Source organism: Chiloscyllium plagiosum, chromosome 6, assembly GCF_004010195.1.
Source record: "Chiloscyllium plagiosum isolate BGI_BamShark_2017 chromosome 6, ASM401019v2, whole genome shotgun sequence".
Taxonomy (NCBI): Eukaryota; Metazoa; Chordata; class Chondrichthyes; order Orectolobiformes; family Hemiscylliidae; genus Chiloscyllium; species Chiloscyllium plagiosum.
Genome location: NC_057715.1, coordinates 1,236,668 through 1,261,674, shown reverse-complemented (window position 1 = coordinate 1,261,674; position 25,007 = coordinate 1,236,668). Strand labels below are relative to the sequence as shown.

The 25,007-nt window shown below is 38.8% G+C and overlaps 2 protein-coding genes across 6 annotated transcripts in view; one reads left to right on the top strand and one right to left on the bottom strand.

Moving 5' to 3' along the window:
• ercc5 (excision repair cross-complementation group 5) overlaps positions 1–16,017 on the bottom strand; it is a 111,294-nt gene extending 95,277 nt beyond the window's left edge. Inside the window, exons 1-5 of the mRNA XM_043692670.1 lie at positions 15,627–16,017; positions 12,882–13,383; positions 8,655–8,784; positions 5,469–5,564; positions 3,480–3,584 (exon numbers count right to left, since the gene is read on the bottom strand). Coding sequence (XP_043548605.1) covers positions 3,480–3,584; positions 5,469–5,564; positions 8,655–8,784; positions 12,882–13,266 — 716 coding nt within the window. The 5' untranslated portion in view covers positions 13,267–13,383; positions 15,627–16,017. The remainder of the gene's footprint in view (positions 1–3,479; positions 3,585–5,468; positions 5,565–8,654; positions 8,785–12,881; positions 13,384–15,626) is intronic.
• Positions 16,018–16,069: 52 nt separating this feature from the next.
• LOC122550426 (protein O-glucosyltransferase 2-like) overlaps positions 16,070–25,007 on the top strand; it is a 58,590-nt gene continuing 49,652 nt past the window's right edge. For 2 of the 5 annotated variants that reach the window (XM_043691139.1, XM_043691144.1), the window contains exons 1-4: positions 16,503–16,941; positions 20,089–20,294; positions 21,390–21,595; positions 23,188–23,265. In XM_043691139.1, the coding sequence (XP_043547074.1) occupies positions 16,763–16,941; positions 20,089–20,294; positions 21,390–21,595; positions 23,188–23,265 (669 nt within the window). In that variant the 5' untranslated portion in view covers positions 16,503–16,762. The other 3 variants (XM_043691141.1, XM_043691140.1, XM_043691142.1) reach the window with 3 other exon arrangements.

Genomic DNA, 25,007 nt, shown 5'->3' with positions numbered 1-25,007 from the left:
GTTAGGCCACTGTTGGAATATTGCGTGCAATTCTGGTCTCCTTCCTATCGGAAAGACGTTGTGAAACTTGAAAGGGTTCAGAAACGATTTGCAAGGATGTTGCCAGGGTTGGAGGATCTGAGCTACAGGGAGAGGCTGAACAGGCTGGGGTTGTTTTCCCAGGAGCGTCGGAGGCTGAGGGTTGACCTTATAAAGGTTTACAAAATTATGAGGGGCATGGATAGGGTAAATAGACAAAGTCTTTTCCCTGGGGTCGGGAAGTCCAGAACTAGCGGGCATAGGTTTAGGGTGAGAGGGGAAAGATATAAAAGAGACCTAAGGGGCAACTTTTCACACAGAGGGTGGTACGTGTATGGAATGAGCTGCCAGAGGATGTGGTGGAAGTTGGTACAATTGCAACATTTAAGAGACATTTGGATGGGTATATGAACAAGAAAGGTTTGGAGGGATATGGGCCGGGTGCTGGCAGTTGGGACTAGATTGGGTTCGGATATCTGGCCGGCATGGACGGGTTGGACCGAAGGGTTTGTTTCCATGCTGTACATCTCTATGACTCTATGTTGGATACTACATTAAGCTCCATCAATTTGTCGATGTAATATTGGCTTGTGTGGGAATAAGGCAGAACGTCTTAAGATCTCAGGAACGGTAAACTTGTATGCACTGGTCTCTTCATAGTTTGCTAGACAGCCTTTCTAAAACTAATGTGACTTATAACTAGTAGCTCATGTAATAAACTCCATCTTGTTCAAACAAAGCTGCTTCTTTAAATTCAATTGTGGTTAGTTGTCTATCACAAAAACCATTCAGCCCTTTGAACCAAAGACAAGATGATTGGTGGGAGTTTTCTTCTACCCACAAATACGCAAACTCTCTCGGGAGACAGGCAGCTGCCACCACCCTTCTTGTGTAATGAGGTATGTCAATTAATAATCAGATAACAAAAACTTCTCTGGGAAATAATTAGTTATACAACTAAATGAATTCTATTTTAATTTTGAAAACACATGCCAAGAAACTGATAGAGCGAATTGCCATACCAATTAAATAGGGATGAGGGGAGAGCTAGCTGAATACTTGTTGAATAAGTTGAATACTTGGACTTAGAAAAACGACCAACATTCTCAATGAGTGTTGCTGAACAAAGATCTTGGGGTGCAGGTTCATAGCGCCTGGAAATGGAGTTGCAGGAAGATAGGATAGTGAAGGTAGCATTTGGAATGCTTTCCTTTACTGGCCAGGGCATCAAGTGTAGGAGTTGGGAGGTCATGTTGTGGCTGTACAGGACATTGTTAAGGCAACGTTTGGAATAGCATATGCAATTCTGGTCTCCCTCCTATCGGATGGATATTGTGAAACTTGAAATAGTTCAGAAAAATTTACAAGGTTGGAAGGTTTGAGCTATTGGGGAGGCTGAGAGGTGACCTTCTAGAGGTTTATAAAATCATGAGGGGCATGGATAGGGTAAATAGACAAGGTCTTTTCCCTGGGGTGGGGGAGTCCAGAACTAGAGGGCATAGGTTTAAGGTGAGAGGGATAGATTTAAAAAAGGGACCTAAGGGCCAACATTTTCACGCAGAAGGTGGTGCGTGTATGGAAAGAGTTGCCGGGGAGTTGGGTGGAGGCTGGTACAATTACAACATTTAAAAAGGCATCTGGATGGGTATATGAATAGGAAGGGTTGAGAAGGATGTGGGCCAAGTGCTGGCAAATGGGATTGGTTTAATTTATGATATCTGGTTGGCATGAACGGGTTGGACCATGCTTTTCGTCTCAATAACTTTAAGTCAAAATTTAAAAATATTGCCTACAGCAAAATCACATTAGATATAAAATTCTCACAGTATCATTGTTTTAAATTAGTGACCTTATTATAGTCACAGTCTATGCTGTGAAGTGATTTCAGTTGAGAAAGAATCATCCAACATTACAGCACAGGAGGTATATGACCCATGATGACAGGTGCACTTCAATTGAACATAATAACTTCCTAACATTGCTAGTGATCTTCTCTCACCGAGAGACAAGTATCCGGTTTCTTATCATTGTTCAGCAACTCTGGTGGAAATACCAGTTTGCACACGTCAGGCAGAACTATTTTACTCCTTCAGTTACTTAAATTTCTACAAAGGTTCACATAGCAATAATGCCTAAGTGGGTCAGTGCCTGGGGACATCTGAAGCTTCGCAGCAAGAAGGATAATTGGGAAGAAAAACAAAAATAAATCACAACTTGATCATCATTCTAAAACTAAACTATATACTTTGTCTCTTTTACACACAAAAGTATATATATTTATATTTTAAATTTATGGCTGTTAGGATCCAAATAAACTATAATCATAACTTTGCCGTTGAATTTCATGTCCCTCATCTCTTTAATTATTTTCCAGCATTGTTATTCTTAACCATCAAGAAATCAGACAGCCAACATCAGACAGTTTTAGCTGCTGCTTCAATTTATTTGACAAGCTTGAAAGACATGAATTCACCAACAGTTTATCCCCATCCTCGAAAAAAGCGTTTTGTGTAGTTTACATCTACTACAAAAATGTTACAACACTTTAAAAATTTTTACACTTAAAGAAATATGAAATATAAAGGTTAGGAGAACAATAAGATGGAATGGTGGCTCGGTGGTTAGCACTGCTGCCTCACAGCACCAGAGACCTGGGTTCGATTCCAGCCTCTGGCCACTGTCTATGAGGTGTTTGCACATTCTCTCCTTGTCTGCATGGGTTTCCTCTGGGTGCTCTGTTTTCCTCCCACAGTCCAAAGATGTGCAGGTTAGGTGAATTGGGTATGCTAAAGTGTCCGAAGTGTTCAGGGATGCGTAGGTTAGGTGCATTAGTTAGGGGTAACTGTAGAATAATAGAGTAGGGGAATGGGTCTGGGTGGGTTAATCTTTGGAGGATTGGTGTGGACTTGTTGGGCCAAATGGCCTATTTCCACACTGTGGGGATTCTCTGAATTGAAGCATCAATATTTAATGGCCTAAGTCCCAATGCAATATTCACTTGAGGTTTTAGACTTATCAGTTAAGAACAAATGTCTCATATTTCCTATTGTTGAAAAAAGGTAATGACCATCCTTTCAAGTTGACATATGTGAATAATGAACAAATAGCCATCAGGATGGAAAAACTGAGAAAATACATTGGAATAATGTATAATACGAGTAGTGTAAACATCCGTAAACTTGACTTGCTCTTAAAATTATAAATTAAAATTAACACATTTTGTGAATGTGCTATAAAATATTATAAAGTATGATAGCTTGCTCACCTTTCAAGAAGCAAAATTACTTTGCTAGCAGGAAATGTCATAAAGAACAGAACGGTGGTATGGCTGATGGCAGGGAGTGCAGACAGTACTGAAGTCATAATGACAAAAATGTGTGTGTGCATCATCGAGTAAATTGTAATTTTTTTTCCCTACAATTCTAATTAATTAAAGCTTTGATTCACTTACAATGACTTACCTCATTAGTGTTGCATTTCCTGTAAAGGGCCCGAATCTGATATCTTCAAAAGGTTGCTGGAAACCCAAGATATGCAATGCTTCCTCCTGGGTAATTGGTGGAAGACTGTGGAAAACATCACAGTACAACTTTATATTATCACAAACAGCGACATCTTGCCCAAAAGATCACAATTGTCTATCTTTTTAGAACATGGTGTTTTTAAATCTAAGCAAAGCAGATTTTATTTCTACTTAAATAGCAATACAAATTAAGAATGTTGTTGGATTTAGCTTGTGCTATTCTCATAAGAGGATCATTAGGATGAATCCTGTTAATCTACCCTTTGAAAATGTATGCCTCTCTGGTTAATTTTTACTTTCAACTTATATATTCCAATGTGACAAATTGTGATTTTATTAAAATCTATTTAAAAGATCACATACAACACTGGCTATTTTACTATATTTTCCTCACTTCCTTGGCTATTCCTTTATCAAAAGGAATAAATTACCCCCACCTTCTACTTAATCCCAGGCTATTTTTCCTTCCACGCCCTTTTTCCTGAATTGTTCCTCCCTTTAAACTGATGACAATCACCTCTTCTGCACCATTGCTTCTTTTGGCTACTTTTAATGTCTCACTTGTCACAATGCATTTTCGACATTCAATATCAAATGTAAATTTCCCCTTACTGTGGATTAATTGAAGTTGCTGCCTTTGGATTCCACAACATATTTTATTGCCTAGCCACTATTCACTCCCCTAGCTACTGTTTTAAGCTGAGTCAGACTGTTCACAGTCTTTGTGTGGTCAAAATGTGCTTCAAACCACATTTTTGCTCCATCACCAAGACTATGAAGACATTTCCATAATATCACTCACTCCATCCTACCTTTGATCAGTTGCTGCTGCTGAAACGATTCATCCATATCTGTGGTTACTCTAGCACTGACTATTCCAATGCTCTCCTGGTCTGTCTCTATATCTCTACCCTGTATAAAGGTGCACATTCAAACTGTTGTTGCCTGAACCTTAGCTCTCAACAAGATTTGTGACCCATCGCCCCACACTTGTTCATTTATACTAGTTCCTAGCCCAACAATGACTTCATTTTAAAATGCCTCCTTGGCCTGCAAACACTTCACAGACAGTGGCCTCCAGTCTGACAAACAAATGAGATCTCAATGTTCCTCCATTCTGGCCTATACCTCTGAAGTTCATTCCTTAAACCAGGCTGCCCTCCTTTTCAGATGCTCTTTGAAACCTACATCATGTCTAAGCATCTGTCATGATAGTTTCTTGTTTAACACAGTGATATGACCATCATTAAGCAGCTCAAGACATTCTGCTATTTAAAGACACTATATAAACGTGCTTGTCATTGTTAATCTATAGCATTCATCAGTTCTGATGAAATACTACTGTTCCTAAATGTTATCACTACTTTCCCTCCACAGATGCTATCTGATCCAATGAATATTTCCAATATTTCATTTATGGAATCAGATTTTCAACATCTATAGATGTATTAGAGTCAGAGACATGCAGCTTGGAAATAGATCTTTGGTCCAACTTGTCCATGCCAACCAACAATCCTAAACTGATTTCATCCCATTTGCCAGCAATTGGCCATACCCCTCTAAATCCTTCTTATTCATGTACTCATCCAGACATTTTAAATGTTGTAATTGTACCTGATTTTTCAGAAATCTTACAGTTCACAAATAGTAGCTCTGAACTTATGTCTCATTATTACATGATACAGCTCCCCATTGTACCAATCACTTGGTGCAAGTTCCACTTTCTATAATGTACCAGATAAAAAGAACATTAAAAAGGTCTTAGTATTCATTGTACCACAGAAGAAAATATTATTCTAGTACAAGAAATGCTGTGTGTCAATATTCTCTGAAAATGCCAGTCACTGAAAGCTATATATAAAACAAGCAGAACAAAATCAAGTGTTGATACTGATACTCTGCATATGAAAAAAAAGAGTAGCGATACCTTCCTGTTCCACATGTACTAAATAAATAATTCCAGCATGAAACTAAAGAGGAAATTCCACATGAAGTCTTATACTGTGGACGACTGATGCAATACCTGAAACAGGAAAGAGTAAAATTATGGATCAATCCATCCTTTTCCATTTCTATTAACACTATCCTGGAGGCTTTAATTTTAGATGATGTAATGGGGGAAATTATGTTAATGTTGTGTTCAAATACAAGTGCAAGGATGCGTTCGGAATAGAGATATATACGAACAAATGTTTCTCACCTGGGCAAGGTTAACGATCAACAGTTTGTGATAAAGTCATGTGGGTTAGAAGGGGAGGAAAACAAGTCAAAGTAGTTTCTTGCACCCTCATATTTCATGAAGTATTGCTTGCATAGCATACCAACAAACTGTACCCATCAACTCAGTTTTTCTGACTCGAATCCTTTTTCCTTTACCCCACCATTGGCAACGTGTCTTCAGAGACCACAGTATTAGCGAGATAAAACATCTTTCTCGTCATCCTACACCATGCTCGCTTCCTTAAATACCACATTTTTGATCAGGCCAAATCATACCTGCTCTTATTAAAAATTGGCCTTTTCCAGTTTAGAGCTTAGATTTCAGGCCCATCCTGGTCCTTTTTCATAAGGATATCGAATCTAACAGTGTTATCATTGCTGTCTGCAAAATGGTCCCCCACTGATAATTCAACCACTTGTCTGGCTTCAATACTTAAAATCAAGTCAAGGACTGCTCCCACTCTTGTAGAGCCTTTAGATTATGGCTTAAAAGCTTTTCTGGATGAATTTTAAAACTTCTGCTTCCACTAAACCTTTCACAGTATGACTACCTCAGTTAATGTGGAGGAAGTTAAAGTTGCTTAATCTAACCACCCTATTACTTTTAGACTTCTGAAAATTGCCTATATATCTGCTCTTCTATTTCTCCTGGACTGTTAGGGGGCCTCCAGTACATTCCCAGCAACATGATTACTCCTTTTTGTCTTTTTTTTATATAAAGTTCTACCCACAAGGCTTCATTTCAGTTTTGAGATTACTGCTGTAATTAATTTCCTGTTCAATATGATAACACCCCTCCTCTTTTACCTCATTTCCAGTCTCACCTGAAGACCCTATATCCTGGAATATTGAGCTTCTAATCCTGCCACACACTCACCCATGTTTCAGAGACAGCAATTACATCATATCCCCCCATTTTACTTTGTGCCCTCAACTCATCTGACTTGTTCATTAGACTTCGTGCATTAAAATAGATATCAACCACCCATGCCAAACTCCCTTGTGCTTTACTGGCCTATAATTTCTATGTCTTTTGAATCCTTTCCTGAATCTTTAAATTTTGGCTGTTTGTTTTCTCCTGCCAAGTTGATAAGGTTAAGACCAGCTGGAGATACAGTAAACAGAAAAATGCAATTAGTTTTCCCAAATCTGAACCAACAAAAAACCCTAAACAGAACAGGAATATTCAATTGAACACACTAATCTATTATTATTACAAACATTTCAGAGGAAATGCTATTATAATGAAAAGAAGAAAATACAACATATTTCCTTTAACTGATGCCCACGGGATACGCAGACCTATTACAATTATCACTATATACTGAAAAAGGAAAGAAACGCCATCCATTTGAAGTTTATAACTTTTATATATTGCCTTCAAATTTGTGAAATGGCCCAAGACTACAAGGATTTTAGATAAATATATCTGATGTGTATTTGTGTCATATATATATCACACATGCAGAGAAAGTGGGGACTGCAGATGCTGGCGATCAGAATAAAAGAGTGTGGTGCTGGAAAAGCACAGGTCAGGCAGCAGAGGAGCCGGAGAGTCGACAGTTCAAGCACAAGCTCTTCATCAGGAATGAGGAGGTGGGCCAAGAAGGCTGAGGGATAAATGGGAGGGAGGTGGGCTGGATGGAGTGGATAGATTGGAAAGTAGATAGGCAGGACAATTCAAGAGGGCGGTGTCTCCACAATGTCGAGGAGACCACATCAAGATCAATGGACACAGCAGATGACACACATCAAGTACAGATAAATCTCTGTTGGATGTGGAAGGATCATTTGAGGCCTTGGACGAAGGTGAGGGGGAGGTGGCATAGGTTTTGCACTTGTGGTAGCAGGGGAAGGTGTTGAGAGTTCAGGTGGGTTGGCGTGGTGATGGTGTCGGGAGGGGTGGGGATGTGTGGCGTGGACCTAAAAAGGGAGTCGTGGAGGGTATGGTCTCTGTGGAATGCAGATAGAGTGGGGAGGGGAATATATCCCTGATGGTGGGGTCAGTTTGTAGGTGACAAAAATGATGGAGGATGATGTATTGTACCCAGAGGTTGGTGGGTTGGAAGGTAAGGACTGGGGTTGGAGGGAGGGGTGGAGTTCGTGGGTGGAGGTGCAGGAAGTGGAGGAGATGCACTGTAGGGCGTCATCAACCATGTGGGAGGGGAGTCTTTGCAGTCTTTGAAGGAGGCCACCATCTGGGAGGTTCAAATGGTGGAATTGGTGGATGCGGAGGAGGAACTGGGAATAAGAGATAGCATTTTTACAGGAGGCAGTGTGGGAGGAGTCCAGGTAGCTGTGGGAGTCAGTGGGTTTGAAGTAGATGTCAGTGTTGAGACGGTTGCTGGAAACAAAAGTAGAGAGGTCCAGGAAGGGGAGGGAGGTGTCCGAGATGGTCCAGGTGAATTTGAGGTCAGGGTGGAATGTGTTTATGAAGTTGATGAACTGTTCAACCTCCTCTTGGGAGCATGACGTGGCACGATACAGTCATCGATGTAGCAGAGGAAAAGGTGGGGAATGGTGGCGGTGTAACTACAGAAGGTGGACTGTTTCACATAACCGATAAAAAGACAAGCATGGCTGTGGCCCATGCAGGTACTCATGGCTACCCATTTGGTCTGGGGAAAGTGGGAGGATTCGAAGGAGAAATCATCGAGGATGAGGACCAGTTCAGCCAATTGAATGAGTACTCGACTGGACCACCCCCTCATTCCTGAGGAAGAGCTTATCCTGCTCCTCAGACACTCCCTGACCGGCTGTGCTTTTCCAGCACCACAATCTTCATTATATAGACACACACACATACACATATGCAGTGCCCAGTTACTACTCAAATTATGGTTACTGAAGATTCAGTAAAACACATTTCTGGTAAAAGTGATATAATACTGACCATCTCCTAAGATCTAAAACTTTGCGTTGTTTCATTTCTTCCAGAACTGTATACAGAGAGGAATCATTGTATTTTTTGTTATGGTTTTCCAATGGTTTCATCTTTTTTGCAGCTTGTTTCTTTAAGCTACCTGCAAAGACAAAAAGTTAAATCTTGCTTTAGGATTAATGGAACAGGGATTGCCATGGAATTAAGATTGCATGAGGCTATGTGGGTAGAATCAGAAAAAGTATGTTCAGAGCAAAAGGGTAACCAGGGAAGAGTGGGCCTATTAGGGACCAAGTGGCAGTATGTGTGCAGAGCTGGACAATGTAGCGGAGGTTTTACATCTGTATTACATCTGTATTCATCAGAGAAGGACAAGTAGGTGTTAAAATCAGGAAAGGTACTGTGATATACTTGAACAAATTAACTTTGAGAAGGGAGAGGGACTGGCAGCTTTGGGAGTGGATAGATCCCAAAACCCAAATGAGATGTAGCTCAGGCTCATTTGGGCTCTGACATTAATTTTTAAATCCTCTCTAGGTACAGGAGATTCCAGGACACTAAAAACAACCAATGTTAGTGATAAACCAGGAAGCTACAGGCCAGCGTGTCTAATGTCAGTGGTGGCGAAAATATTGGAAAAAACTGAGGGAGCTGATTAATTTCAGCATGGTGGGGCAATGATTAATCAAGGATAGCATTGTTTCGTTAGGGGGAGATCATGTCAGTTTTGTCAGGTAGCGACTAGGTGTGTGGATGAGGGTAGTGCCCTAGTGGCTAGTGTAGTGCATGTAATCATCATCGACTTCAGGGAGGCTTTTGACAAGGTATGATGAGATCCAGGGCAATTCAACACTGGATTCAAAATTGACTTGGTGGCAGGAAGTATGTTTTAATGGTTGAAAGCCTGTGTCCAATGGACAAACCATACAGGTTCTGGTGCTGGGGTCCCTTGCTGGTTCTAATTTACATTATTGATCTAGACGTGAAGGTCGAAGGTATGATCAGTTAATTTGTAGATGGTACAAAAATTGGTAATTTTGGAAAACCTTAAACTACAGGATGATAGGGAGAACAGTGACAAATGGAATTCAATCCTGAAAAATAGAAGATCATGCATTTTGGGAGGACTAACAAGGTAAGGGAATAAACGAACAGTAAGGCAGCTGGAAGTACACAGGATTGAGAGGGACTTTAGTGTGTATGTCTATAGATCCCTAAAGACAGGGCAGGAAGATAGGCGGTTAAGGCATATGGGATACTTTAGTCCAGGCATTGAATACAACAGCAAGGAGATGATATAAAATGTCACTTAGGCTACAGGTGAAATAGTATGTGTTGCAGCATTTCTGCTGTGGAAAGAGACTTTATAGGCTGGAGTGGCTTTCCTTCGAGGATGAAAGAATGAGGGGTAGAACCTGATTGAGGTACATAAAGTTATGAGGAGTGAATAACCAGGGGGCTGGAGGTTTAGAAGGAATCTAAAGAAAAATATTTTCACGCAGAGAGTGGCAGATATCTCGAACTCACTGATGGAAAGGAGAAACCTCAAAAACATTTTAGTAGCATGTAGATGAATACTTGATATGCCTTAGCACACAAGGTTACAGGCCAAGTGCTGGAAAATGGGATTACAGTAGCTTGGTGTTTAATAACTAGCACAGACACATGGCCTCTATTGTGCTGTGAAACTATTAATCAATGACTCTTAATAAACACATAGGAGAATAAAAAAAAAGAGCAAACCAATCAGATAGTAAATTTTAAACATGTAATCTTATCTTACAAAGTGGCCTTTTCGAATAATTAAGCATATGAAAGTACAATCCAGGAGCAGAAATAGGTCATTCAGTCCCTTGGCCCTGTTCCACCACTGAAGAAAATACTGGCTGATCTGTTGGTGTTTCAAATTCCACATTCCCCTAAAAACTCCAGTAACCTTGGACTCCCTTGCCAAACAAGAATCTAATTAGTACACTGTAAAAATATTCAGTTACTCCCGCAGAGAGATAGTTCAAAGTTGCACAAACCTCAGATGGGAATAAAATCCACTCAACCGTTTTAAAATTCAGTTCGCCTTTTTAGGCCAGTGTCCCCTAGTTCTGGATTCACTCAAGAAGAAAAAAAAATCCTCTTCACATCTATCTTGTTGAGACCATTCAGGATACTACATATTTCAATTGTCACCCCACACTCTAACCTCCAATGGAAACATGGCCAGTCTGTTGAGTTTTAAGACAGTCCAGATATCAATCTTAGAACCACCTCTGAACCGCCCCCATCACATTTACATCATTCCTTAAATAAAGAAATACACATGCAATTAAATACATGGGTCATGGGCCATGGTTGGTATTAGCTTTAAGAATTTAGACCTTGTGCATCTGTACTCTGCAATATGATCACAACTAAATGCTTACACACTAATATTTTCAATTGGTGTTCAAATTCCCTGTTAGGTTTGTTTGCAGGTTCCAGGAACTATCCATTTGTACTGTATATCCTCTGCAAGCCAATGTAGGAGACAATCACTTTCTACCCCTCTCCACTACAATAACCCCACAAAAAGTAGTCTCCAGCGTCCTGTGTTCTCTTCAATCTCCCATGTCTACTAATCCTTTCAACGATGCTACTCTTCACTTGATCCTACTTCAATCCCCAGGTCTGTATGTCCAGCCTTGGCCTTCAATTACTGTGGCTGTCCAACTTAGACAGGCTCAATCAGGCTTTTAAAGATCTTTCACAGTCAACATTTAAAAACAAAAGACAAGAATATACATAAGGATTTCTTGTAAGTTTGTTGACTTGGTCAGGCTTCACACTTTGCACAAAAACTTAATGTAAAGATACACAGTTTTCTTTGAAAAGGAGCCAGTTTGTGCTCACTGGAGCTCGGAGGAAGTAGTTTACCTCACCAGGCTCACATATATAGTACAGCTTGTGAACACACCATCTCCTGTGTATGGCCAAGAAGATTGCCCCTTGCAAACCTAATTCTAGTGGGTTGGTATTAATAAGTGTACATGGCATCCTAACATGACTTGCCTGAACACTTGCAAGAGTTCAATAATCACAACTCTAATCTGCTATTGGAAAACTGATTTTTAAAATTTGTTTTGCACCCTAATTGAATTCTGCGACTTGCCCTTCTAAAAGGGCAATTCTGTACCTTAGCGCAGTTTCACTTTTCACAGTTGCTGCCAGATCTGAGTTTTTATTTATTTATTGTTCAGTTAATCTCATGTTAACAATCTGGCCTTTTGACATGAAGGTTGAGGTTTACTGAAATTTCAGTAATAGCAATTAGAGGGGAGTAGAGCTGAGTGAAATCAAGTCTTTTGTATTAGTATTCCTCTCCCTAATGAAGTATTGTGAAATAGTCCTCAACCATTTTAAACATCTATTCAATTATTGATGTTGACTGCTTTAATTCTAAAAAGTGAAATGTAATCTGAGAACTTACATTTCCTGTGTATCTGCACAATAACAGTTTAATTACTTAAATTAGTACAAGATCATTATGGGGGATAGGAAAAGATAGAAAAACAGCTTTAATTTATTTATAATGTCAAAAGGATGCCTATGCACTCAAGTGACTTGGTAAAAAATGAGCACATGGTGGATTGAGTAAAGGGATATTATTGAAATGCATTCATAACAAAAGGTAACACTTTCTTATGTGCTATTTAGAAATTAAACACAGTGAGAGCAGGACCAATTTCATGTCACTGTCTAGTACTTGACTTTTCAAATATATATATATATATATATAAAAAAAAAGAGATCACAATTTGGTCAAAAATGTAATCATGATCTGAAAAAGAAGGTAACAATCTTAAGTTAACAAAGTTGGCAATTACAGTCAGGTGGACAAATTCAAACAAAATCTCTCAATTAGTGTAAAAAGTAAGCATAAAACAAAGATTCTTTACATGGAAAATATGATAGTATGACTGATTGATATCAACATAAAAGTCAAAGAATATTATAAGAATGAAGGCAGATATTCTTCAAATAAAGATTTAAAGAAATATTTCCGGATTAGAAATAGCTGCATTGCAACATTTTATCTTTAGTTAAGAATTAAATTAACAATAAATTAGTAATTTACTGTTGGTGGGGTTTTCTCACCTGCTCTACTTTTCATTGTTTTTGTTATTATAGTAAAATCTGATGTATCTATCTCCCAAGCAAGCGGCTGTTTCACATGGCTGACAGGCATAGCACCCAACTTTGCATTACCTCTATGGGTTACATCCGGAGCATCAACGTCAATGTCAACATAACTGGAATGATGTGCTGGACAATCAGTTGAAGAAGTTCCATCTCTTACTGGAGTAGGATCACCCGAAGTACATGGTGTATTGGCAATAATGCTTGCCTTACTCAGCAAGCCATAATCCGAGCAGACATTGTAAAACACTTCCCGCGCCCTAACCACGGGAAACATCCACGGGCCATGTCCTGTTGCACTGGAATTTCGGCTGAAAGAGGGAGTACCATAACAGGAGAAAAGATTTGAATTAGACGTTCCTGGTGAATCACCAGCAGCAAGCTCATCAATTACATTGATACTTTTTATTTTTCCAGTGGGCTTTGGTGGCTGATGTTCCACAGAGTTGGGCATTGAATGATGCTTTTAGGTATCTTGTCTTTGGTAGACTGAAGTGGCCTTCCTCAAGTAATTGTAATCGACTCAGTATTTGTTTTAACAACTCATGCATTTCATTCCAAGTTATTCATGCTTCCACAGGAATTGAATCCAAAAGAAAATAGAATGGATAAGAAATAGTTTAGAATACAATAAATGCAAAATCAATATACAATACATATATCAATAGCACAAATTCTATAGAAACATTGTAAAAAAGCATTCATTAAAATGAACATATCATTCTAATATCTCATGACTATGAACCTAACTGCATCCTGTTCAAATCAATAAAGTGACAGCATTATTGATCGACTTTGGTTAATTTCAGGCAAAAATTGCCCAAACTCGTAAATTTTACAATGAACCTATTCTTTAGAAATGGAGCAATTATTTACTCCCATTTGAATCTGCTGGAAAGTTTGGAAGTTAATCAATCACTCTTCAGAAACGTCAGACACTTGTTTGAAAATTGTCTGGTTAAAATCAAAAAATAGTTCTCAGCCAGGATGATCAATGTGTCATCTCCAGAAAAAATTACCTTATCAAATTACCTTGGAAAAACAAAGTACATTCCAGGTTGCAATGCTTTTTTTCTAAAATGCTGCACATGTTGCAAATCTGAACTAAAGACAAAATCTGGAAATACTCAGCAGGTCAGACAACATCCATACAGAAATATGGATCCAACTTTTCAGAATGTCATGAAAGCTTACATTCGGAAATGTTGAATCCATATTTCTGTAAAACAGCTCCTGCCTGACCTGCTACTTTCAGACTTCTCCCATTTGGCTTTTAGCATGCGGCATCAATGGTTAGATTCTGAAAGCAACAGTTTAATCTGTTTTCAATCTTAAAGCAGAGGCTGGTTTTAAAATGACATTGCCCATTTTAGTTTTGAACCCACAACTTAAATGTTAGAAACCTTCTAATCAAGTTTTCAGCACTGCTGTAACACTGGAACAACCCTGGCCAAAGTCTTTGATCACATCCTTTATTACTGTAATCATGGGAATTTGTACTTCCCACCCTTCCTGCAGTCATTGGCAGTTGACTTCCAACATTTCTCCTCTGCTGCCCTCTCTTAGTTCCATTCCTTTATAGTCATAGCCAGAAAAGCACCTGACTGCTTATCCTACTCCCATACTGTTACCGCTGGAACTTCTCCAAGGACTTATTGTTGGACCACTCATTTCACATCAACATGTTGACCCTTGACAACATCAAGATACATGTGCTGATGATACTCAGTTCTAACTTACCATCACTTCTTTTAACCACTTCACTTGCTCTCCATCCTATCAGTGTCTGTGATTTATCACACTACTTATTGGACATTAAGTTCTGCTTGATCAAGAGCTTTTCTCTAATTAAATATGGAAGACCAAAGCTGGTGTTGGACAGGGGTGGACAAAGTTTAAAAAAAAACAACACCGGTACCTCCAAATCCAACAGGTTGTAGTCCCACAGGTTTAATTGGAAGCATTAGCTTTCAGAGCGCTGCTCCTTCATCAGGTGGTTGTGTAAGACACAGAATTTATTGCAATTGTGTTGTATGATTTTTAACACATGAAACATGTGGGATCTTTACTACTTTAAAGGCACCATAAAGAAAAGCTAAAAATAGAACACAACTATTGTAGATACTTAAATTCTGAACCAAAAACAGAAATTGCTGGAGAAAGTCAGCAGGTCTGATTGCATTTGTGCTGAAAGAACATTTCAAATCCTCTTCAGTACGGATCCTTCTGAACTTATAACAAATCTGTATATTAGAACAGAAATGAAAGTTATCTTGTTAATAAAATTATAGTGGAAAGAAATAACACACTTGAAGCAAAGGCAGGTGAAACACAGTCTGGATTTAGACCTGGGAGTCGCAGCAATAAAAAGAATAATATTTAACCAAAGAACAATTTTCAGCGCTGAAGACAGGCTTGGAAACGTTAACTCTGTTTCTCTCTGTACAGATGCTGCCAGACCTGCCGAGTTTCTCCAGCACTTTCTGCTTCTGATCAAGGAAAGCTATTCGTTATTGTTGTGCTCACTCCGCACTGACAGCCAGTTTGACAAGAATTGCCGCCAAACCCCTAACTGGATAAAACAAACCGTTAAACCAAGGGAGAGACATGAAGAGAACAGACTTCCCAGTTCATGAAGGGTCAGCTACTGGACCCGAAACGTTGGCTCTTGTTTTTCCTCAGGTGCTGGCGGACCTGCCGAGTATCTCCAGTAATCTGTATTTTCGGCGGAGATGTGCAGCCGCCGCAGTTTCAGAGACATTCCAGGCGGCGACGCGGAGGGGACGGGACTGGAGGCTGTAAAATGAAGGTTACCTGATGCCAAGCGGCTTGGCTCAGCTCCATCCTGTCAGCACAGGCCCGGCCCGGCCAGGCCAGTTAGTGCCGGTCCCCGGGAATAAGACACAGCGTTCATTGCCGAGAGGGAGCACAGCTCCAAGGTGCCGGACACACTCCGCCGAGGCCGCTGCTTTAAACCGGCTGAGGGGGCGGCAGTGGCCGCCGGTTGTGCCCGCTCCCGCCGAGGGCCTGGGCCTTACACTCAGGGCCCACACTCGCCGGCCGCTTCCCCCAGACAGACGGCGGGCTGGGAGGGATACTACTGTCTCTCAATTATAACGGATTGAATCCTCAGAGCGTTAAAGTCACCCCCATAATGGGGACACTGGGGCAGCCGCTTCTTTTCAATTAAAACTACCTTCGTGCGCACGCGCTGCCGCCAAAGGAAGAAAGACTACACTTCCCAATGAGCATGGCGCCTTTGCGCATGCGCTGCCGCCAAAGGAAGAAAGACTACACTTCCCAATGAGTATCGCGCCTTTGCGCACGCGCTGCCGCCAAAAGAAGAAAGACTACACTTCCCAATGAGCATGGCGCCTTTGCGCATGCGCTGCCGCCAAAGGAAGAAAGACTACGCTTCCCAGTGAGTATCGCGCCTTTGCGCACGCGCTGCCGCCAAAAGAAGAAAGACTACACTTCCCAGTGAGCATCGCGCCTTTGCGCAGGCGCTGCCGCCAATGGAAGAAAGACTACGCTTCCCAGTGAGCATCGTGCCTTTGCGCAGGCGCTACCGCCAAAGGAAGAAAGACTACGCTTCCCAGTGAGCATCGCATCTCCGCGCACGCGCTGTTCTAGAATTGTCGTAGGGTTTCTCCGTCACTGCGCGACACTCTCTCTCTCTCTCTCTCTGTGGGGGATGGGTTCGCTGTGTCTCCTCTGGAGTTAAATCTCCCTTCTTTGGGTATTCCCCTAAGTTAGATTTCAAAATGATGCTGATTAAAGTCATAGCCACATCTCCGAGATCTAACGTCGTTTCAAGTCTGGTCAAAATGAACAAATGTTAATTGAATGTGAAGGGTTACCGTTCTCAGTCTGCATTCGTAAACTAAACCCCAAGCCTGGTCAACTAATGTCGACTTGTTTTCTAATCTATAAGATAACTTATTTTAACTATGTCAGAAAATTGGTTACTTGGTACTTTCTTTTTTATTGCAATAACGAACTTAGCAGTTGAAAGTGCACTCACAGTAAGTCAAAGGCGAAGTTTAGTTTGGGGACCTGGATTGGAGGCAAACATAGTTCTTCCAGCTCGATATTTCTATATTCAGGCAGTAACAGAGGACAATGCCAAGTAAGTAAAGCATGCTTTACATTTTTATTTGTAAAGCAATTTATAATTAGGATGAAGTGGAAACTTACCAAGAACATTCAAGGAAACCAATGCAACTGAGTTTTGTTTGGCAAACTTTACCCATTCTACTCTTCAAAAATCTAAAATGATAATGAAAATTCAACAGTCTTCTAAAAGAAAGCACTGTTTATATCTAAAATACAAGCATACTATTTCCTAGGTTAATTTTGATGTACAATAGCCAAAAATGAAATCATGCTTCACATTTTCATTTTGCCTTTTTAAAATATTTTCTCCTTGTTCACACTCTTTTGCAAGTTTAGTTGTCTTTTTTTTCTGAGAGGGTTACATGCTGTTAGTTTCAAGGTATTTTCCACGAAACTTGTGTCAAATCATCTTGCTGTTTGATTTTACTCTGCCACTAGTGAAGTATCTGTTGTTTGCTCTAGGTACCAGATATGAAATCAAATAAGGTATCAATATTCATGCACTATATGATCTCATAATCTATCTTGCTTCAGACTTGGGAAATAAATGTATATGTTTCACACACACTACAATAAAAGCAGAAACATTAAAGTGCTCTGAAAACAGATCCTATTTCTTTCTGAGTAATTTCATTCAAATAAAGTTGAATTTTATATATGTTAGATATGTAATCTCTCCATCTCTCTCTTTCACATGCACAGTCATCCCTAATCTGCAGATATAACCTATAGTATTTTAGCAATTGTTTTCACTGAGCACTATAATGTCATAAAAAGCACTGTTAAAAAGTCAGATTAAATATTTTGATTTTCAATGTAAAAATAATGTTAAAATGATGTTTAACTCAATGATACATAATTAGCCAAAGAATACTGTAGCATGATTTACAATCATGATTTATATTAGATTAACATTACCCAGAATTAAGATCAATTAATTTCAGTGTATTTTTCCAGCACATAATTTAAGTAATAATCAGGCAATAATTCTTCTTAAGAGAGCAGCTTGAAACTTTGGAACAAATTAAAGTGTTCAGCACTCACTGGTGTAAAGGTTTGAAGTTTTGTTTGCTTTCTGGTGAGTGGATATCAAAACAGTTAAAGATCTCCAGATCCAAAATTTCTTTTGTGTATACAAGTATTAAGTTCAAATCAGGTAGTTGATTTGCAGGAAGCCAAAATGTCTTCAAAAAACTTCTGTATTTTACCAAATCTGTAAAAGGTTTGTTGCATCCTGTTATTAAATATGTCTGAGTGAAAATCAAAGTCTGTCAAGTCAAATCAAGTTCAGTTCCATATTTGTGGGATAGTATCAAGACAAATGGATGAGAGGGAACATATGAAGTAGTCACTCTTGAATGTGTATTTTCACACCTTAAATGGTCTCAATTAGGTTGAGGAAACCCAAGAATAGGTCAGAAAATTTAGGACTGATAAGAAAAAGGCATGAATCACAAGCTGAAAAACAAATTCATGGCTTGTATTGAAATGAACTCAACTAAACTCTGATATGTACCATTGTTATGCTGCTGAGGAGAGGAGATCAGTGATTAGATTCTAGAGGAAAGCAAATGCAGAAAATATAAACAATTTATTTATAAGGTAAGGACCAAAACAGTGTCTTTCAATATTTGAGTCACCATATCTTTGTCACCATATTGTAAGGAATTTCTCTTCCTTCGTCCAATCCCCAATTTACCGTTTCAGTTTTAAAAGTTGCTCACTCATGCTCAGAGTCATACCCAATCTGCTACCGCTTTCCGAAATCAAAGAAAGAGTTTGCCTTTGTATAGTGTCATGATTTCCAGACAGCCCAGAGCACTTTACAGCAAATTCATTCCTTCTGATGTATAATCAATATTGTGAGGCAATGCAGCAGGCATTTGCAAGCAGCAAGGTTCTGCAGCAGCAAATCAATTGATTTAGTGACGTTGAGAGGTAAACATTGACCAAGATACTATCAGGGTTCCTGTGCTATTCAACTGATTGAATAGGTTCTTTCACAGCTGAGAAAATAAACTGGACTTTGTGTTAATGTCACAGATAAGAGCACAGTCTAATTCTCTCTCAGAAGTGTGGTGCATTTTAAAAAAATTCACAGGACGATGGCATCGCCAGCTAGGTTAGCATTTATTGCCCATCCCTAATTGTCTAGAGGGCAGTTTAAAGTTAATCGCATTCACATGTAGGCCAGACCAGGTAAAGATGGCAGATTCCTTCTCTAAAAGACATTAGTGAACCAGATGAGTTTTTCAAACAATCAACTTTGGATTCGTGGTCACCGTTAGACTCTTAATTCCAGATTTCTATCACATTCAATTTCCACTATCTACCATGGCATGATTTAAAGCCTGGGTCTGTCTCCAGAATATTACCTAGGTCTCTGGGTTAAAAGTTCAATGATAATACCACTAGGCTATTACCTTTCTCTGAAATGATAGCTGTGTTTATCTACTACAATCCTGGAGTGAGGTTTGAATCTTGACTTTCAGACATGGAGGTGAGAGTGGTATCATTGAGCCAAGCCTGACACTGGATATTGTGTTCTTCTGTAACAGCCAAAAACATAACTGGATTTGTATAGTCTTTTTTTGGGGGGAAATGAGTGCATCATTGATTTCTTGTAATTTTAAAATAGATAATTTGTTAACTAATGAGCATTCACAAAAATATTATGATTTTTCATAATTGATATATTCTTATGTAAGAATGTCCAAGTTAAATTCTTGAATAAAGAAATGGTGTTATTTTTCCAATCCAGTACTGTACGTAATATCACACAATTGGTAACAATTTTATTGTATTTATTAATCTTATAGTATAGGCATTGGTTTCGCAGACTGCAATCAATGTTTGTTATTCCACATTGGTTTTTGAAAGATAAAAATGCTGTCATGTGTAACAAACTTTAGTATTCAAAATTGGGGAGGGGAATATCACAGTATTTACAACTTGTACACTAATTTTGGAGTTTTTGAATAAAAGGTTTGGATCAAAATTATGTTTTTCAAGATCTACAAATTGATTTGTCGTTGTGTTATTTTGATGTTGTGGCTATCAAAAACCTGTTCTGGCCTACATATCTTTTTAATGTGTACTTTACAATGAATTATGTCCATTTGTATTGTTATTTGTGTTAATGATACTCCTTTCCCATCAGCTTTACTTCTTCACCAGGAGAAAATACATTTAAAGTAAATATTTATTCTCCTGGCGAGCAATTTACTAGGATTTGGACACAAGTGTTGGACCGGAAAGATGGATCGTTTCTTGTCAGATACCGAATGTATTCAAGCTACAGAGGTTTGGTAATTGAGGTTAAATGCCAAGATGAACATGTTGCTCAGTCACCATATATTTTAAAAGGTATTTGTGGTTTCTCTATATAATTAACATGAAATACCGCAGTGATGTAATGCATCGGAATATAAATATACTGGGCCAAATTTTGCTGGAGAAGAAGAATTGCAATATTTACTGTTTGACTTCATTTTTTCTTTATCCTTTCTTGGGATGTGGGCATTGCTGTGAAGACCAGCTTTTGTTGCCCACTGTTTGCCTACAATTCCATTGTATCTTTGCCTGAAACCCCTGTTCCATGCATGTTATTCACTTCCTTCTCTCCCCAAATGCAATATCACACTGTTAAAATATTAATGGGAAAGTTAGTTATTGAGTGCAGGAGCTTTCCTAACAAGAGTGGATGAGTTGTGAGAGAATCTGCCATATTATTTGTCTTAAACATTACATTAAGGAGCTTCTGGATGTAGGTTTGCTCACTGAGCTGGAAGGTTAATTTCCAGATGTTTTGTCACCATACTAGGTAACATCTTCAGCTAGCCTCCGAAGGAAGCACTGGTGAGATAGCCTGCTTTCTATTAAGTGTTGGGTTTCCTTGGGTTAGTGACATTCCAGACGAAATGTCTAGGAATGAACCTCCCAGCTCAGCGAGCAAACCTACATCCAGAACCTCAACCTGAGCTACAAATCTTTTCAAAACTCATTAAGACGTTTGTTAACTTGAAAGGGTAATATTTTAGACCTATGCACCTGTCACATCAGTGACAGAATTGCTATTGTAGATTGTTGCTGGTGCAATATTTTACTTTACATGCAGCAGGAAGACATTAAGGGCACTTTTTATAATGCTTTCTATTTTAATAAGTTAGCATCATTATGATAGTCTAATATGCTATAAATGAAATGTTTCCCATACGGTGTAAAATTTTGCCTGTCAGTTGATCTTATTGCTGTAAATGTTTCCATACTCTGAGCTCTGACAAGTTTTCATTGATTTGAGTTAATGTTTAAATTCAATAACATTAAAACTTTATATTCACTAGTCATTCGTACATAAGTAAGAGCTTACTGATGCAATTATTATTTTGGTGATTTTTGATTTTCTGTAAAAATCTTATTTGGGAGATTAATGATAACAGTGAGTGCAATTTGTCTTTACAGGCCATGTTTACCATGAATCATGTGACTGTCCACAAGAAGATGGAACCACGTGGTACAAGGACATGCATTGTCCACAGTCTTTTTCACAGATACAGCGAGATTTGGCCCATTTTCCTTTCGTAGATCCAGACAGAATTTCTACAGAAATTGAGAAAAGATTTGGCCAAAGGCAAAGTCTGTGCCATTACACAATAAAAGACAACAAGGTATTTCCGCTGAAGTTTTGTCTGCAGATTTAACAGAATGCTAAATATATACTTGTGGAAAGAGATTCAGAAAGGTGATCCAGATTTCATTCAAAACAGTATTCTTACAATGCATTAATATGGTGTATTGACTGGAAATCTGCATACCCTGAATATGTTGACTGTCACATGAGGTTAGTTCTAATTAGTTTCAGTGTGAAATTATTTTATGCAAAACATTGTACCATATATTTACTGAAGTTCAGTTTTTTTTAAATTTGTGAACCTTTATAGAGAAAAATCTGTTTCTTTTCCTGAAAAGCGTGTCTATGCGTGTGTTTTGCGTTGTTGAGAGGGATAAACACTTACACTTGCATATTACTGGATATGCATTTTAACCAGTTACTGCATCTTTATTGAATAAGTTTTGTTTAACATCCAAATAATTGTGTCTGTTAAGGAAACTTAGTTGATATACCTTTTTATTTAAAACTTGATGTAATTAAGTTGTTTGTTTGGCCATCTTGGTAACTGTTAAAAAGTATTTCTGTTTCATTTTAACCCAAGGAGTCATGGGACTAGAGTGAAACTAGGCCACAGCCTCCAGTGTCGGTCATAATGTCTGTCGTCTTTTGGGGCATTCACCAATAGTTCCTGTTCACCACAGTCCTATGTCTTGTCTACTGATAGCCTTTGTGGTCCCACAATCCCCATTTTTGCTCTGTTTGCTACCTTCTCTTGCACTTTGCCATTCTTTCTATCTAATTGGATCCCTATCTCTATCTGTTTATTTATTCTTCCTTTCTCCTTCACTATTTTATGTTTCCCGTATTTTTAGATTTTGTCTCCATTTCTGTCCTTTTCAAAAATTACCCATTCACTTTTGTCTCCCTGTCCCTTTTTGTTATTTAAAAGTTCAAAATCAAATCATGCAATATTGATTCGTGTTTGTCTCTCTCTCTTTCCACTATGTCTTTAAATACTGTCAAATGACTGTCTTCCGACCTCTCAAATGACATTTTTTAATCATTGAAGTTTTTAAACATGACACATCTCTCAGAAAGAAAACAGTCCACACAGTTTATTATAACACATGCATCACTCATGGTATAAGCCAAATTGTGTTTACTGATTAAAAAAACTCAAACAAATCAACAACGTAAGTGTGAAGAAACATCACCTGTACAAGAAACACCAGCATCATGTCATCAAACATCATAAACTGATTAGTTCACCCCCCCCCCCCCTAATTTCATGGAAATACATCAACACCTTGCACTAGGATGGGATAAAATGGGGGCCAATTCACACAGAGACTTCGGGGAGTTGCTTTGAGACTAATTTGACGAGTCATGTTTTGTGGAAACTTTTTAAAGGAAAACCAAACAGCTTAGAAAAACTGTTCCGAAAAGTGAGATCAAGTTCTCTCAAATACCTACCACCAATGATGAAGCAAAGGAAAATGTTGTAACCATGACGACAGAGCACAAAGGGTCTGGGTGTGATGACAATTCGTCTATTGTTCCATATCTTTTAAACTTTCTATTATGCATAAAATTTAATGATCATTTGATTTAATAAGTAACTTAATTGCATTTTTAACATTCTTTTAGGTTTATGTAAAAACATCTGGAGAACATGTTGGTTTTCGAATATTCATGAATTCCATTTTGCTGTCTCTGACCCGAAAGGTAAGAATTCTTGCTTGTGTTTGAGCAGCTTTTCCCAATATGAGCAGGGGCCCTTCAATCCTGTTTTACTGTTTATTGACTTTATAGCTGAGCTAACATTAACCAGTCTTTGCACATATTCCATGATGCAGTCAGTTCTGCTAGAATACAGTAGTGCAATACCATGTTAGAAGAAAATTGTGTTTTTGCAGCACCAGTTAAACTAATGGGGCTGGAATCGTCATGTAACTGATACACGCCTTAAACATTTGCGCTATAGAAACAGTGTCCCCAGTTCATCAGTTGTGTTATAGTGCATTTGCATGAATGAAACATACATTATAGCAGAATGACCTGTAGTGTAGTGTTCCCAAAATTCTTTGAATCTCAGATTTAATAATAACATGTTTAATGGAGAATTCATAAAAAGCTTGTTGGAAGCAAAGTTTTTTTTATTCACCCCAAAACGAGGGCATCGTTGGTTAGGTCGGCATTTATTGCCTATCCCTAATTGCCCAGAGGCCAGTTAAAAGTCAACCACATTGCTGTGGGTCTGGAGTCACATGTAGACCAGACCAGGTGAGGATGGCACATTAGTGAACCAGATGGGTTATTCCCAGCAATCGACAATGGATGCATGGTCATCATTAGGCTCTCAATCCCAGATTTGTATTGCACTCACATTCCTTCACCTGCCATGGTGGAATTTGAACCCATGACCGCAGAACATTATCTGGGCCTCTGGATTAACAGCCCTGTGATAGTACCACAGCTCCCCTTTCAAGTGCAATTCACTATTTTGGATGCTCCAAAAATTTAGGAATATGATAATAAGGCTAGAAAGTGGAGCTGAGGAGGAAGGTGATCCATGGTTGGATTGAATCATGCAGCATGCTGGTCTATTTCAGTTCCTGTTTTATTATGTTCCGATGCTCTCAACTGAGTGCAAAGTCTCTAACTACAGAAGCCTTTGGAATAATATTCCTGTTGAGCAGCCATTACCTCTGGATATAATTACAGAAACAATGTCTTATGCTTAAATCTTGGATGCTCAGAAGCCAGCAGGTTCTTCCATTTATTTTATTGTTCTGTCACTGAAATCAGAGTTGCTTATATATTCTCAGCAGGGAATATAAAATTATATGCTGTTTCATATTTATTTTGTGCTCATACAATGATTCAGTAATAGATTCAAAAGTAGAAGTATATTAATTGCTCTGCACATGATGTAACTACAAGGTATTCTAACAAGTCAATGTACTCATAAGAGCTCATCTGTTTCACATCTGGTTCAACAGAATATTAGGAGCACTCAATGAAAGTGCTTTTGGAAGAAATTTTATTTGAGAAGTTGATTTTGTTTTCAAATATTTTGCCTCTTAAAATTCAGGGTGTGGAATACAAAGAGACAAGCATTTGCAGTTCCAAATACTACCCTCTCAGTTATCATCATCATTTTCAAAAGGAGTCGAGAGACTTATGTGGCATGGTGATTTGGATCTCTTGTTAGTTCAAGAGTAATGTAAGAGGCTGCACATTTGCACCAATAATGTGTTATTCTCCCATCATCATCTGCTAAGCTGAGGGGCAAGATTTTCACACACAGGGTGGTGTGTGTATGGAATGAGCAGCCAGAGGAAGTGGTAGATGTAGGTACAGAAACAACATTGAAAAGACATTTGGATAGTTACATGAATAGGAAAGGCTTAGAGGGATATGGGCCAAATGCAGGCCAATGGGACCAGTTTAGTTTGAGAAACCTG